This window comes from Ictalurus punctatus, chromosome 4 (assembly GCF_001660625.3).
Source record: "Ictalurus punctatus breed USDA103 chromosome 4, Coco_2.0, whole genome shotgun sequence".
NCBI classification, from domain to species: domain Eukaryota; kingdom Metazoa; phylum Chordata; class Actinopteri; order Siluriformes; family Ictaluridae; genus Ictalurus; species Ictalurus punctatus.
In genome coordinates, this window is record NC_071284.1 from 18,339,225 (window position 1) to 18,355,868 (window position 16,644).

The 16,644-nt window shown below is 38.8% G+C and overlaps 2 protein-coding genes across 2 annotated transcripts in view; both read right to left on the reverse strand.

Annotated features, from left to right (window-relative positions):
- reln (reelin) overlaps nucleotides 1-16,644 on the reverse strand; it is a 610,589-nt gene that overhangs the window by 266,389 nt on the left and 327,556 nt on the right. The window contains exons 19-20 of the mRNA XM_053678020.1: nucleotides 12,808-12,969; nucleotides 11,425-11,661 (exon numbers count right to left, since the gene is read on the reverse strand). Of these exons, the coding sequence (XP_053533995.1) occupies nucleotides 11,425-11,661; nucleotides 12,808-12,969 (399 nt within the window). The remainder of the gene's footprint in view (nucleotides 1-11,424; nucleotides 11,662-12,807; nucleotides 12,970-16,644) is intronic.
- On the reverse strand, nucleotides 645-7,145 carry LOC128629540 (uncharacterized). Its single transcript, XM_053678021.1, has 3 exons — nucleotides 6,879-7,145; nucleotides 6,747-6,794; nucleotides 645-6,661 (listed from the first exon to the last, which is right to left on the reverse strand). Exon 3 carries the CDS (start codon nucleotides 3,911-3,913, stop codon nucleotides 1,901-1,903), a length of 2,013 nt encoding a protein of 670 aa, XP_053533996.1. The 5' UTR covers nucleotides 3,914-6,661; nucleotides 6,747-6,794; nucleotides 6,879-7,145; the 3' UTR covers nucleotides 645-1,900.

Consider the following 16,644-nt stretch of genomic DNA (forward strand, 5'->3'; position numbering starts at 1 on the left):
TGGAAAAGATACACTGGAAACACAATTTTGCACCGGGCTATTCTACAAAGACACAGCGGGGCATATGGACGCCACAGACCCGGACGGACGAAACGAAGGCCTCAAAAAAAGGGCCAGTTTCAGTGCTGAAAGCAACACCTTCGACCTGATTGGACACATTCACTCGGATATATTTTTTCAGGATAAACTTTTACTGAACGGGATCGATTTGAGGATTAAAATGGTTCGCAGCAAAGCTGAATTCTGTTTGATGAAGGAAGGAAATGCAAATTTCAATCTGAAAATACTCAACGCTTCTCTTTTTGTGAAGAAAGTAACTGTCTCACCGTCTGTAAAAATCAGTCACGGACAAGCACTTCTCACCGCCACAGCCAAGTATCCGATCGAAAGAGTCTGTTTGAAGACCTTCAGTCTAGCTGCAGGGAGCCGCATTTGTTCACAAGAGAACCTTTTCCTCGGTCCCTTACCTAAAACCATAATCTTTGGGATGGTAGACAACGATGCCTTCAGCGGGTCGTACAATAAAAACCCTTTTAATTTTAAACATTACGATGCAGAGTTTATCGCGCTGTACGTAGATGGTACGCAATATCCTGCAAAGCCGTTTCAGCCTGTTTTTCAGTCCGGTAACGTGGTCCGTGAATTCCATTCTTTAATTTTTGCATCAGGAAAACAGCTGAAAGATCAGGCACTGTCGATAAACAGAGAAGAGTACCTGAACGGATATACTTTATTCGCTTTCAACCTGAATCCCGATGATGATTGTGGGCAACATTTGTCATTAATAAAATCAGGCAATATGCGATTGGAACTCAGATGTTAATTGTTGCGGGACGCGATTAAGCTGCTTATAAAAGGAATGGCTACACTGAGCAAAGGCAGAAGAAATCCTCCGGATTGATTAATAACTTTCCTTTTTCTTTCAACGGAAGCTCTTTTATCAGCAAATAGTTTGATCCATTTTTTTTGTTTTTTTAAAACCCGATACTGTTTTGTCGTCAGTGGTATGTTTCCCCTGAGCACGTTTAAAGCTAGTTCACATATGCTCAGGATGAGATCTGTGGGCGCATCGCGTAATATATCCTTTCTCCTTCGGGATGGAGACCTGTGTAATGAATTCAGCAACGGGAGGGTTTTTTTCAATCACTCAGACATTTGTTGTCGATACTTTAAAGTTTTTTCTTCTTCTTCAGAACATACACAACCGGTTTCTCCCCCGGAAACAACCCTGAACGGAGATGAAGTTCTTCTGGCGTTTGTGCTTTCAGGTCAACAAATAAATACCCGTAAGGTCTAGAGACGGCATCGAGAAAGCATTCTAAAAAATACTTGCTGTTACCCGGATACATTTGACGAGCCAGTATGCTGATCTGTAATTTATCTCTAGGGTTTTTAAAAAGAACCATGTAGTTGGTGTTCAGGCTGATTGTTCTACTGGTCTTTCCTTGAAAAAACAAGTTTTGAACGAGGTAGATGACGCTCAGATTTCTGTGGTGTGTGTATTTTGTAAAAACCTTTTCTACTTCGTCATTTTTACTGGCGGATTCCATCAATTCATCGATTACCAACCAAGTTTTTTTTATTTGGAGGAAATAGTTCGTCATCACACAAAGAATCAGGGATTCCTTGAAGAAAATTTATTTTTATTCTGGTCAATAATTCATCGTACAGAGGCTGCCAACACGTATAACACCAGACAATGTTTTCCGGAACAACCGACATTGCCTCTTTACAGTTTTCCAACAGCATTTTGATAAAAAAAGATTTTCCACTATTACTCGGTCCACATACGATACATGAAAAGGGAAGTTGCATCCTAGCATCAAAAGCAGTCAAGTTCATATTTTCCTTTACAAAACACATCAACAGAAACTATATACACATATATACAAGAATAGTCTTAATATCCGTAAGGGAGAGTTGTAAAATCAGATAATAAAACACGCTTATCGTACACAACCCTGAACCTTTTCAACTGTGATTTGTTTCTCAAATGAAACCCCATTTTATCTCTCACGATTTGGTTATGCGTGGTTACGAGATGACCGGTATGAGCCGGATTTTTCACTCGCTCGTCCACCAGTACTGTTAGTGATTTCAAATTGACAATTTCAGAATTGATACAATTTAAAGTAATGCCTTTAGCTTTCATGGTTGTTTTTCCTTTCATGGTTTTGTAACCGTAGGTTTTAGGACCTGCGCTTACAAATTCCACGATTTGATCGCCATCATCTAGTTCGCTGGTAAGACCACCCAAGTAATCGCTTAAGGGCGGCATCCAGTCACCTTCCTTACTTTTAAAAATGACGCTATCGGTGTCTGTGTACAAACAACGCTGATCCAATCGATCCATCAAATTGTACAGCTCAAGCCTAGCGTACGCTGTAGTGAAAATGCCGATGAATACATTAGCGTTTAGCGGTTTAATCAATCTCTCGTCTGCGTAACGCCACTGTACCATCGCCACCTCCTCATTCAAAAAAGAGAACTGACTCACATTATAAATATTGGAGAACATGAACTGTAAAAACTCGGCAGGATCGCGAATTAAGGTCGTGTTTGATCTGTCTGGTCTTTGACACATCTTACCCCACAACGAATTTAGTGCGAGTTTAGCCACGGATCTTTTGGCAGGATTAACAGTGATAAATTTCGGATCCAACGTAATCCCTTCGTTCTCCTTATATTTGCGAAAGTACTCACGTTTAGATGATTCATCAACGACCCAGGACGGATAACCTGAACTTTCCTGTTTGGTCTTGAGGAACATTTTAATATATCTCGTAAAAAGCTTATCAGAACTTTTAGGAAAGTGCCACACTTCAAACACTTTTAGAATTTTGTAACCTTTTTCGACGGCTTTCTCAATTTCGATAGATGCCCATGTTCCGGTAAGAGCTCTCTCCTGAACCGTATGATCGCATTGTTTTAACTGATGTTCGGCACACGTTCTACATAGAAGAAAGAGGAGTTTGCTTTTTACACGAAATGGTAGAACAGGTGCCCACAGACCCCTAGGTGGTAATACCTTTGCTCTAATGATACCAAAGTAATATTTCAGAGGTTGAAAGTCACGATAAATGATGATAGGGTGATCGATCGGGTATGTCTTTGTCTTATTTACGAATGGGTAAAGCGAGGTAAAGTCTAAATAATCAATTCTCTCACCGGGTTGAGCTACATAATGCAAGTTTAACGCGTTTGTTCGACCGCCGTAAAGAGCATCTCGAGGGTTTAAACGCTCAGGAAAGTCAAAGTCTTTTAGAAAATTTTGCACGAGATTGTCGTTTTTCTTCATTTCATTCCACTCGTGTTCCCACATCAGAGTGACTTGCAAATTGAGAGTGTCTTGCAAATTCTTAATTCTCTCCATCAATTTTTGACGGATATCTCCGAAGGTTGCGTTTGATTTGGTAAGAGGATGCGGGGTCATTGAGGGAAAACACTTTTCACAGCCGTGATAAAAACACCCAAGAAACTCAAAAACCTTACGGTTTTCCCCTTCCTCACAGTAACCAGCTACGTAATAGGTACCGAACCTGACTTCACCTTCATTCAACGCGTGGCGAATGGGTAGGTTTTGCATTTTTGAAACGTATTCGAGCCATTGTATGGAAGGTGTTGAGTAAGATTTCTGAGTGGTGATGTAATTATCAAGCGGCAGAATAGCTAAAGTGTCTTTACGCAGGAAGTTGGTTCTAAAGATTTTCATGCACACAGATGCAATCGTTATGCATTTAAAAGGATCGACCTTTGTACTATCCAGAATTTCTTGTCTGAAAGCTATACAACCCTTTCTCAAAATTTCTACATCGTTCACACAGTATTCCGCCATCTCTTTCTTGAAATCAAAGACTTTGTCAGAAACCGTTCTGTACCACTTAAAGAATTCTTCTCTATCCTTAGGCATCATGCCATCTACAGCGTAAAACTTATGGTCAGGATACGGCCCTACGTAATGCTGATGTTCTACGGTGTTTCAGAAATGGGGAAAATAGCCTTTCTTGCTTTCCGAAAAACCCATGGCTTTTGGGATGCTACTCAATTTCATGGGTAAGAACGATAGACTATCAATGTAGGACTGACGAAACGCGGTATCGATGAAACACAAAATTTTACCGCCTTGCGCTATGATTTCGGGTGTGATTCCTTCTTTCACTAAATGGTTTAACAAAAGGTATGAATTGAACCCTCTAGCGTTATGGGCTATAAACTTGTATCCGTGGTATGCATTACACCGAAACTTTTTAAAGAAGGCACTGACGCAATCATCCCCTTCAGCCACCCACTCCTCACCCTTAAAATCAATACAGCATATGAAATTAGCTACATGTGTTCCTGTTTCCTGCCTAGTTTCGAAATCGTAAAACACATAATCCGTATTTCCGCTTTCTTTCCTGGCCCTCTGTATAAAACATCTATGCTCGATATCCTCATCGAGTTTTTGGCCACAGAGTATGCATTTCGAATGGGCACATACGTGATTCTCATGATTAGAAGGATTATCCCGTATCACACGTTTACATTTACCGCAGTAGAATCCCGTTTCACACATAGAATATTCGCCTTTGCGCGATTGAATCTTTGCTTTATGCCTCTCGAAACAGTAATGTGAGTTACAGTCTCTGACACTCTGGACATTTAGTAACATTCTTAGGGTGTTTGTAACAATCGGAGTCGTGACAAACGTTGCAGCTATAAGCACATTTATGTTTCCATAAAACGTCAAACCCGGAATGGCAGAAATGACAAACATGACTCGTTCCTAAAAGTCCGGTGATACTTTTAACCCCATAATAGTGGTTGTCATGTAAAAACAAGTAAATCGTTTTTTCGTGGGGAGTCTTGCTAGTTTGAAAGAAAGAGTATCCGGCTTTGCTAGCAGAACATGTCTCTCAAATCTCGGTACATCAGCGAAGCTGACCGCGGTGTTTACGGATAATCCCACATCGTGTTGTAATTTTCTAGCGATTTGTTCGATTTCAAAATCATTTTTTTCACGATTCAAAAGTTGGCTAACACACAAGGCGAAGCACATGTTGTCTCTGTTGTGAAAAATGTATAGATGCTGCATTTTCTTCTGCAGGGTTTCTGTTTTGAATATATGGCCTATTTTCCTTCTATTTCCACCACCCCGAAGTGGTCGGACGATTTGGACGACTATTTCAAGGGTATTATCGGTAAAAATTTCACGTTTACTCTGAATTGCATTTTCGAGCATGGTCAGAAAAGAACCTAAATCGATGACACCATTGTCTAATTGAACGCGTGATGAAACATTGATCGTATCACCTCTAATTTCAACGGTGACTACATCCTTGGCAGAAATTAAATTGTTAGCGATTTCAATCACACTGTTTAAAATCTCTAAAACATAATTATAAAAATCTGCAAAGCTGTCAACGTTCGCGATAGAAGAAAAATTCACTCTTCTCCTAATCTCAGTGTTGTTGAATCTTTCCCGATTAATTATTCTAATATTAGGATCTAATCCATCACCCTCTTGCTTTACTTGGATATCGGGCGAGTTTTCCATTTGAGAATCTTGGGTATCGGGCGAATGTGTGTTTTCCATTTGAGAATCTTGGGTATTAGGTGAGTGTATGTTTTCCATTGGGCGGTTGCGTTCATTAACGTTTTCCGAATTTTGTGCAATATTGTCAGGGTTTTCGATTAAGTTAACAAGACTGTCATTTATCCTCATAAGACTTTGATTAAGTTTGTATATCATATCATGAGAAGATAACGGACTAGGTTCCTGAGCGTTTTCTGGAGTCGAGACGATATTCTGAACTGGAGATAATGACATATTTTCATTGATTTGATTCACCACGTCTATTAAACATGGATTTATCTGCATAGATTCTCTTTGTTCGATTAGGTTATTTTGTAGCTCTAACAGACATTGATTTAATTCGAAAAATATGTCGTGCGACGTGACCGGCGTACTTGATACAGTTTGAATGGAATTTCGACTGGGGTTTTCCTTTTGAGTATTGCTCTGTTCTGACGATCTTAAATTTTCGTTCAACTGATTGACTGCATCGATTAGATCAGGGTTTATTTGTACTGAATGACCGTGTTTATTTAGGTTATTATGTAACTCTAACAGACATTGATTTAATTCAGAAAATATATCATTCGGCGTCACCGTTGTGTTTGATACGACGTAATTTGGACTCTGATTAGGTCTCTCACTAACGACTTGGTGTGACGGAATTAAACTTTCGTTCAGCCGGTTGATCGCTTCAGTTAAACATGGGTTCAGGGGTGTGTGCGAATCATTTGAAAAACTCTGGTTTCCGTCATAAAAGAAATCATGCGATAATGGAGAATTTTCGGTTCTCTTTTTTTTAGTCTCCATATCCGAACTGCATTTCAGTCGTTTCTGCGCCATATCTATCATACAATTTCCTAATCAACTTTATGCTCACTGAGAGACATCTATTCACATTTTCAAGCGTGCTATACAGTAAAGGGATCAAATCTGTACCTCGACCAGATTCAAGTGTATAATCAATCTGTCCAAAGTTTTCCAATAAATCAGTCTTTGCTTCGAAGAATTCACACCACACTGCACAGATATGTTGTAGTTTGATTTCTTGTTGAATGTCGGTTTCCGAGATGATTTCCTCTTGGTCTTCTATTGCATCACTCGTATCTATAAGTCACAGAACATGTGAAAGAGCTTTTATTTATTTATTTTTTGTGCTGTGTAAATAGAAGGTAAATATACTACAACTCACCTGAAATATCTCCGTCGTAATCACTGTTAGTCACGTTTCCCTCAAATTCTGAATATGATACAAACAATGTTATATTCACGTATGAAAGACTTTTACAGCATGAAACATTCATAATTTTATGTTATGACTTACGTGTGGAACTCAGATTCAAAAGGTCATGAGTGGTTGTTTCGGGAATCTCATCATCAGAAATAATCACCAAGCTGTCTATAAAACAGTAAAACATACTTTTAATAACTTAACATTCTCATTTTAGATCACTACATAGATCTAAGAGACAAATTTTAATTACCTATACACTAGAATCAGATGAGCTTAACTCGGTCTTGCACTGTAATATAAATGTAATGAATATTTACATTTTAGATAAAGTATCGTACCAGATTACATAATGACCAGATAAGGATGATGATTTTTGTACTCAGAAAGATTTGTTCTAAGTTTATATCAATATCATTGCCTACTGGATAATTACATAAACATTGTATTTCAATTTATATTTAACTATTAATTGATTAAAATACAAATTTTTACCTGCCGAGAAATCCATGGTGTCTGGAAGTAGTGAAGGATAGACTCTGGAAATTCTGTTGAACTTTGCCGATGTTCAAACTTTCGAAGTAGTGAAGAACTGACTCTGGAAATTCGGTCGAACCTTTTCCGATGTTAAAACTTTCGAAGTGCTTGACTTTATAAACAGGTTCGTATGCATTCGAGTGTGTGTGTGTGGGGTGTGTTTGTGCTCGGGAATGCATCAGAATGGGGGTTTTACGTTGTTGACCTTTTGACCTAGGCCTGACTCGGAGTGCTTCATGTTCTACGTGAAAGGAAAAGATCGTGTGTCCCGGGACCGAGAACTTGAAAAGCAAAACGGTTCCTTTTTCTGCATCGAAAAAAAACCCGGCTGTACATCCGTTTGACATTACCCAATATTGAATCTTTTCATGTTCTAACATTTTTTCTATTCTTCCCAAAAAAGGGTGAGCTTTTTTCGGCACGTTAGGACAAACATCAGCCATGTTGTAAGATCGCACACGTTGTTCTAAGTACAGAGTATTATAAAACCTAGAGGGATGCTCGACTTTTATAAGCAGGTTCGTATGCATGCGTTTGTCTGTACGTGCACGTGTGTGTTTGTGTGTGTGTGTGTGTGTGTGTGTGTGTGTGTGTGTGTGTGTGTGTGTGTGTGTGTGTGTGTGTGTGTGATATTTTTGTTTGGATGTGGGATACACATGGCCGTACCATGTATGGTAACGTTTCTGTCACGAATGGATGTGAACCAGATTTAACATAACTATATATATTTTTATGACCTACCACAGAGTGTTAGAAGGACCATGTGTACAACGTGTGTGGGGCGTAAAACACATGGCCGTACCAGTTATGAGAACATATGTGTCTGGAATGCATGGGAACCAGATTTAACATAACTATACATATTTTTATGACCTACCACAGAGTGTTAGAAGGACCATGTGTGCAACGTGTGTGGGGCGGAAAACACATGGCCGTACCAGGTATGGTCAAGAATGGATGTGAACCAGATTTAACATAACTATATATATTTTTATGACCTACCACAGAGTGTTAGAAGGACCATGTGTGCCATGTGTGTGGGGTGGAAAACACATGGTCGTACCAGGTATGGTCACGAATGGATGTGATCCAGATTTAACATAACTATTAATATTTTTATGACCTACCACAGAGTGTTAGAAAGAACATGTGTGCAACGTGTGTGGGGCGGAAAACACATGGCCGCACCATGTATGGTAACGAATGGATGTGATCCAGATTTAACATAACTATTAATATTTTTATGATCATGACCTTTGATCTAGATATAGAGAGTTAGAATGTGTATCTTTTTGACCTTTGACCTATACCTGTCAAAACTACGGTTACAATATATACCAACTATTTCTCTCTCTACCACAGCTCTGTAAACTGTATATACAATGGTACATGAAAGTGGATTGGTGGGATTGGAGTCCAAACACTTTAGAGCTGGTTTTCTAGCCTTTTCCATCTGGATGAGCATCAACAACTCTTTTTCTGAGGTCCTTAGAAATCTCCTTTGATACACTTCCACAACATGCGTTGTGAAGATCAGTCTTTGATAGATCCCTGTTCTTTAAATAAAACAGGGCACTCATACCTGATTGTTATTCCATTGATTGAAATCACCTGCCTCTAATAATAATAATAATAATAATAATAATAATAATAATAATAATAATAATAATATGTTTAACTTATATAGTGCCTTTCCAGAGCTCAAGGACGCTTTACAATACAGTAATACATAAACAATGAACAATCATGGACAATCACAAAAAGTGTAAAACAGAGTACAGATAATACACTCATTGAGGGCAAAATGCATAGCAACAAGTTATGACAAATAACACTGAGAAAAGAGATACATTCTAACTTGAAATTTGAACATGGTGATGCTGCGAAGTGTCAGAGGGAGTGAATTCCAGATCTTGGGTGCCACTACATTGAAAGACCTACCACCCATAATAGCAAGGTGAAATCTAGGGACAGAGAGGAGTCCGAACCCAGAGGACCTGAGAGAGGGGGTCGGGTTGTAGGGGAGAGCAATTAAGAAGTTCCAATCAACAGGAAATTTTATGAATCAACCTAGAAGAGGATGTGTGTCTATATTGTCTCAATGCACTGTGAAGAGGATGGTTTGAGTGGCCAAAAAATCAGCAGTTCATGGAGTTTGGAAAAAAGTTAGATTGAGCCTTAGGAGGATGATATAGTAGAACAATTGCTAGAGGACAATGAAAATCAGCCTTCAATATCATATGTTCAAATGTATTAGTTGGGTGAGTTGGGTGAGACACAAAAATCATTTTGACAGATGACAGCTGACAGATGGGGGCCAGACCAGATACTGACTATTACTTTTGCCCCCCCCCCCCTATCAGAGGCTTTATCAGATGAGGCTTTATCAGAGTTGAGGCAGCAGTTCAAAAGAGCAAAAAGAGGATGTGAAGTATCAGGCTTGATCGGTGAATTATGGCACTGTACTTCACAGTTAAGATATATCAACAATCTGCATGTCCTGCAGTCAGTAGATCGTGACAGTAGATCTATTGTTAGACCAGATGCATGGGATAGTACCAGATATTGAGCAGTGAGTATTCAAGGATACTCTGGATGAGCGTTGTGTGTATCGCAGATAATGAGTAACTCAAAGCATCTGACAGTACTCATATTTTGCAGAATCATGACGCAGATGGCATTTTAAAGTCCTGAGATGGGATGGTGAGTATCCAATCTTCATTTCAGTTTTATCACCAAAAATGATACAGAATCTTAGCAGAAATGGAACAACTGCCCAAGGCATATTTACGTTGACATATAATACAGCCCACCAGCGATACCACATTAGCCGGACCCTGACTATTACATCACCAATATACACCTCACCAAGAGGAAGGCAACTCATTCAAACAGTAAGCAGTAAACAATCAGCACAACTGATACAGAGATTGTTAACTCATTCACCAGCAGAACAGGGAGAGAGCTTGCAACAGCCCTACAGCCAAACAAGCATCAAGCAGCAAGAAAAAACACAAAAGGATCCAAAACAGTTGAAAACTGAAAATGTTGATGGTGGCAAACCAAAAAGCGAAAAAAATCCAACCAAGGCACATGCAAAACACACAAAACAAACAATAGTCCAGGCGTGAAGTGGCAGCCAGACGCACACAGTGTTCTCACACCATGAGTGATCCAGAAGTTGCCTGTCACTGTTTCCAGCTTGTATATGTGTATATATACTCAACCAAAAAAAAGAAACATTCCTTTTTCAGGAGACTGTATTTTAAAGATAATTTTGTAAAATCCAAATAAGCTTTACAGGTCTAAATTGGAAAGGCCTTAAACAATGTTTTTCATGCTTGTTTGATGAACCATAAACAATTATTGCACATGCACCTGTGAAACAGTAACTAACAGTTTATAGGTGGTAGGCAATTAAGATCGCAATTACTTAGGACACTAAAGAGACCTTTCTACTGACTCTGAAAAACACAAGAAGAAATATGTCTAGGGTGCCTGCTCACCTGAATAGGTATGCTGCAGGGAGGCATGAGTACTGCAGATGTGGTCAGAGCAATAAACTACAATGTCTGTAATGTAAGATGCCTAAGACAGGTAGACAGGAAAGACAGCTGATCGTCCTTGCAGTGGAAAATTACATGTAAGCATGTGTCCCCCCAGACGTGTTCGAGAACTTGCAAATGCCTTGGTGGAAGAGTGGGGTAACATCTCATAGTAAAAACTGACAAATCTAGTGCAGTCCATGAGGATTAGATGCACTGTAGTACTTAAAGCAACAGGTGGCCAGACCAGATACTGATTGTTACCTTTGCCGCCCCCCCCCCCCCCCCCCCCCCCCACCTTTTGTTCAGGGACTCATTATTCCATTTCTGTTTGTCAAATGTTTGTGAAACTTGTTCAGTTTATGTTGTTGAATGTTTTTATGTTAATACAAATATTTACACATTTGATGGAATTTGCTGGAAATAAAAGCAGCTGAATGTAAGAGGATGTTTCTTTTCTGCTGGAATAGAGAGAGAGAGAGAGAGAGAGAGAGAGAGAGAGAGAGAGAGAGAGAGAGAGAGATAGTTAGATATAGTGTGTGTGTGCGCTCTTGTACCTGAGTGTCCAATCATGCTGGCAGTAGGGCTGCACACGTCCAAGGTAGAAACCCAGACTTTGTGTGACATCCAACACATTGCTGAAGTCCAGACTGATGGTGTTAAACAGCACAGATGTCATGCTGATCTCATCCAGCGCCCAAACATCCTGTCCAGTGCCCGAGTGGTGTGGCTGCCACCAACGAAACTGTACTCCAAACTTCTGTGCACCAGGTGGGAGCTCTACTGACACAATCCTAACAGAGACAGGGTGCTATACAGTGGTGCATCATAACAATTTCTCTATAGCTACTAATCAATTTTACAGAAAGCAATGAAGTAGACCAATATTACCACCTGAGGGTCGTATAGCTTGTTTGGTTTGTGTTTTAACCACTTTCAATTTCCCTCCGCTATCAAAACTCTTAGGTTCTTGCTATTGATTGTATACCACATCAATCATCATTAGTCATTTTTACGTCATCACTCGAAGTATATAAACTCAAATTGATGAGAGAAGTAGGAACATGGCAATAATTATTGCTTGGTTGTTTATCCAATTGACACTCATTCTGTTAATTTCTTTGTTGGATTAGTAACTCCAGAATTGTTCCTTGGGTTTACTTAGTGTTATAACAACCTTGTTTATTTCTTACAGTTCGGTCATTTCAAACTTCGTTTGAGTGTTGTTGTGCTCCAACTTTTTGTATGGTGACTCAGATCTCCGTTCAGCTGAAAAGATCTCCCACAACTTACCAGACCAGCAAGGAGTGGATAGTGCAGTACGTCACGTGACACACATGGTTCATCACACAGAGTTTGAAACTGTATATACACTAGGTAAGGAGCGGGTGCCATCATTTGTATCTTTTGCTTATATAGCCAGAGTATTTATGGGAGAGAGATAGTGATCATTTTGTTTTGATGATTTCTTTGATTTAGCACTGCTTATTGTCCCTTTCTCCTCTGTTCTGACCCCATTCCCTGTAAATACTGTTTATTTAATTGCTCTCCTGTTTATAGCAAATATTTATTACTTGTTTTTTACAATTGCCTGTAAGTATTTGCAACATTTATATTTAATGCAGAACCCATTTGGCATATTCTCATTCTTCATTTCAACACCTCATACCTCAATAGTAGTGGTTTTCTAATTCCCTGATTAAAATCGTATTTACTTTATTTTACTTTATACAAACAAATATATGTCAGTTATACTCCTAGACATTAAAAGGAGGATCTAACAACCAACAACACTAAAAAAACTAAATTTTAGTAAAGTCAAGGAAATTGCACAGAAATGATGCTGTCATAAACAAACTTGCTCTATTGACATTAGGAATGTAGGGATGAAAGCTAAAATACAATATTGTAGTAGGAAAGGCTGTAAGGGATGTGGTTACCTGGGTTCATGGAAGCCTTCGTAAGAGTAATGCTGTAGCAGGTTCCAGGTGATGCCATTATCAGATGAGTAATGGAGCAGCAATCCCTCCCCAGGCTGATCTGGGGCAGGACAGGAACTAAGGGTACTACGGCTGCCCAACCTCAGAGTGAACTGTAGGTACCTAAAAAAAAAAAAAAAAAAAAAGAGAAGAGATTCTGAGGAAGGAAGAATGTATCTGACTCTCATAGTCATATCTCTGCATTTTGCTACTGTGGCAACAATGGCAAGGTTTGAGTGAAGGAAAAGAGAGATTGGAGGACAAAGGGCAGGGTTAATTACTGAGTGGGTTCCCCTGTTCATAATTGTGATAATTATATATCCTCTGTCTTTTATTCCCTGTGTGGTTTAGTGACAAAAATTTCGAGCACGAAACACTGAACCAGGGAGCATTCAGGTTGTGTTTTGATTTTCTCTTTTTTCACCTGTATACTGCCAGTTGTGAGCTGAGTAAAACAAAGAGCCAAAGGCTAAATGGTGTGCCTGGTGATCTAGATCACCTAGTGTGAGTACACCCTTAATAAACAGCTATCTTCACTCTCCAGTAGGTATGAGAGAGAGATAGTTTGTATATAATGTAACCTTAGTTTTGACAGGTATAGGTCAAAGGTCAAAAGGATATACATTCTCACTCTCTATATCTAGATCAAAGGTCATGATCATAAAAATATTTATAGTTATGTTAAATCGGGACCACATACATTCGTGACACAAACGTTACCATACATGGTACGGCCATGTGTATTCCAGACACCCACACACGTTGCACACATGTTCTTTCTTTTCACATAGAATATGAAACTCTCTGAGGTAGGTCATAAAAATGTATATAGTTATGTTAAATCTGGATAACATCCATTCGTGACACAAACGTTACCATACCTGGTATGGCCATATGTTTTCCACCCACACAAGTTGCACACATGTTCTTTCTAACACTCTGAGGTAGGTCATAAAAATATGTATAGTTATGTTAAATCTGGATCACATCCATTCCTGACACAAACGTTACCATACATGGTAGGCCGTACCATGTGTATTCCACATCCAAACAAAAATATGACACGCGCACGCACAAACACACATGTGCACGTACAGACAAACGCATGCATACGAACCTGTTTATAAAAGTCGAGCATCCCTCTAGGTTTTATAATACTCTGTACTTAGAACAACGTGTGCGAGCTTACAACATGGCTGATGTTTGTCCTAACGCGCCGAAAAAAGCTCACCCTTTTTTGGGAAGAATAGAAAAAATGTTAGAACATGAAAAGATTCAAAATTGGGTAATGTCAAACGGATGTACAGCCGGGTTTTTTTTCGTTGCAGAAAAAGGAACCGTTTTGCTTTTCAAGTTCTCGGTCCCGGGACACACAATCTTTTCCTTTCACATAGAATATGAAACACTTTGAGTCAGGCCTAGGTCAAAAGTCAACACCGTAAAACCCCGTTCTGATGCATTCCCGCGCACACACACACACCCCACACACACTAGCATGCATACGAACCTGTTTATAAAAGTCGAGCACTTCGAAAGTTTTAACATCGGCAAAGGTTCGACCGAATTTCCATAGTCTATCCTTCACTACTTCCAGAATCAAACACTTCGAAAAGTTTGAACATCGGCAAAGTTCAACAGAATTTCCAGAGTCTATCCTTCACTACTTCCAGACACCATGGTTTTCTCGGCAGGTAAAAATATGTATTTTAATCAATTAATAGTTAAATATAAATTGAAATACAATGTTTAGGTAATTATCCAATTGGTAATGATATTGATATAAACTTAGAACTAATCTTTCTGAGTACAAAAATCATCATCCTTATCTGGTCATTATGTAATCTGGTATGATACTTTATCTAAAATTTAAATATTCATTACATTTATATTACAGTGCAAGACCGAGTTAAGCTCATCTGATTCTAGTGTATAGGTAATTAAAATTTGTCTCTTAGATCTATGTAGTGATCTATAATGGAAATGTTAAGTTATTAAAAGTATGTTTTACTGTTTTATAGACAGCTTGGTGATTATTTCTGATGATGAGATTCCCGAAACAACCACTCATGACCTTTTGAATCTGAGCTACACACGTAAGTCATAACATAAAATTATGAATGTTTCATGCTGTAAAAGTCTTTCATACGTGAATATAACATTGTTTGTATCATATTCAGAAGTTGAGGGAAACGTGACTAACAGTGCTTACGACGGAGATATTTCAGGTGAGTTGTTGTATATTTACCTTCTATTTACCCAGCACAAAAAAAAAATAAATAAAAGCTCTTTCACATGTTCTGTGACTTATAGATACGAGTGATGCAATAGAAGACCAAGAGGAAATCATCTCGGAAACCGACATTCAACAAGACATCGAACTACAACAGATCTGTGCAGTGTGGCGTGAATTCTTCGAAGCAAAGACTGATTTATTGGAAAACTTTGGACAGATTGATTATACACTTGAATCTGGTCGAGGTACAGATTTTATCCCTTTACTGTACAGCATGTTTGAAAATGTGAATAGATGTCTCTCAGTGTGCATAAAGTTGATTAGAAAATTGTATGATAGATATGGCGCAGAAACGACTGAAATGCAGTTCGGATATAGAGACTAAAAAAAAAAAGAACAGAAAATTCTCCATTATCGCATGATTTCTTTTATGACGGAAACCAGAGTTTTTCAAATGGTCCGTTATATCATGATTCGTACACACCCCTGAACCCATGTTTAACTGAAGCGATCAACCGGCTGAACGAAAGTTTAATTCCGTCACACCAAGTCGTTAGTGAGAGACGTAATCAGAGTCCAAATTACGTCGTCTCAAACACATCGGTGACACCAAACGATATATTTTCTGAATTAAATCAATGTCTGCTAGAGTTACATAATAACGTAAATGAACACGGTCATTCAGTACAATTAAACCCTGATCTAATCGATGCAGTCAATCAGTTGAATGAAAATTTAAGATCGTCAGAGCAGAGCAATACTCAAAATGAAAACCCCAGCCGAAATTCCAGTCAAACTGTATCAAGTACGCCGGTGATGTCGCACGACATATTTTTCGAATTAAATCAATGTCTGTTAGAGCTACAAAATAACCTAATCGAACAAAGAGAATCTATGCAGATAAATCCATGTTTAATAGACGTGGTGAATCAAATCAATGAAAATATGTCATTATCTCCCATTCAGAATATCGTCTCAACTCCAGAAAACGCTCAGGAACCTAGACCGTTATCTTCTCATGATATGATACATGAACTTAATCAAAGTCTTATGAGGATAAATGACAGTCTGGTTAACTTAATCGAAAACCCTGCCAATATTGCACAAAATTCGGGAAACGATAATGAGTACAACCGTCCAATGGAAAACATACACTCACCTAATACCCAAGATTCCCAAATGGAAAACACACATTCGCCCGATACCCTAGATTCTCAATTGGAAAACATACACTCGCCTTATACCCAAGATTCCCAAATGGAAAACACACATTCGCCCGATACCCAAGATTCCCAAATGGAAAACATGCACTCGCCCGATATCAAAGATTCTCAAATGGAAAACTCGCCCGATATCCAAGTAGAGCAAGAGGGTGATGGATTAGATCCTCATATTAGAATAATTAATCGGGAAAGATTCAACAACACTGAGATTAGGAGAAGAGTGAATTTTTCTTCTATCGCGAACGTTGACAGCTTTGCAGATTTTTATAATTATGTTTTAGAGATTTTAAACAGTGTGATTGAAATCGCTAAATTTAATTTCTGCCAAGGATGTAGTCACCG

Coding starts and splice junctions, on each gene's coding strand:
- LOC128629540 (XM_053678021.1), bottom strand. CDS start 3,913: ATGATGCCTAAGGATAGAGAAGAATTCTTTAAGTGGTACAGAACGGTT.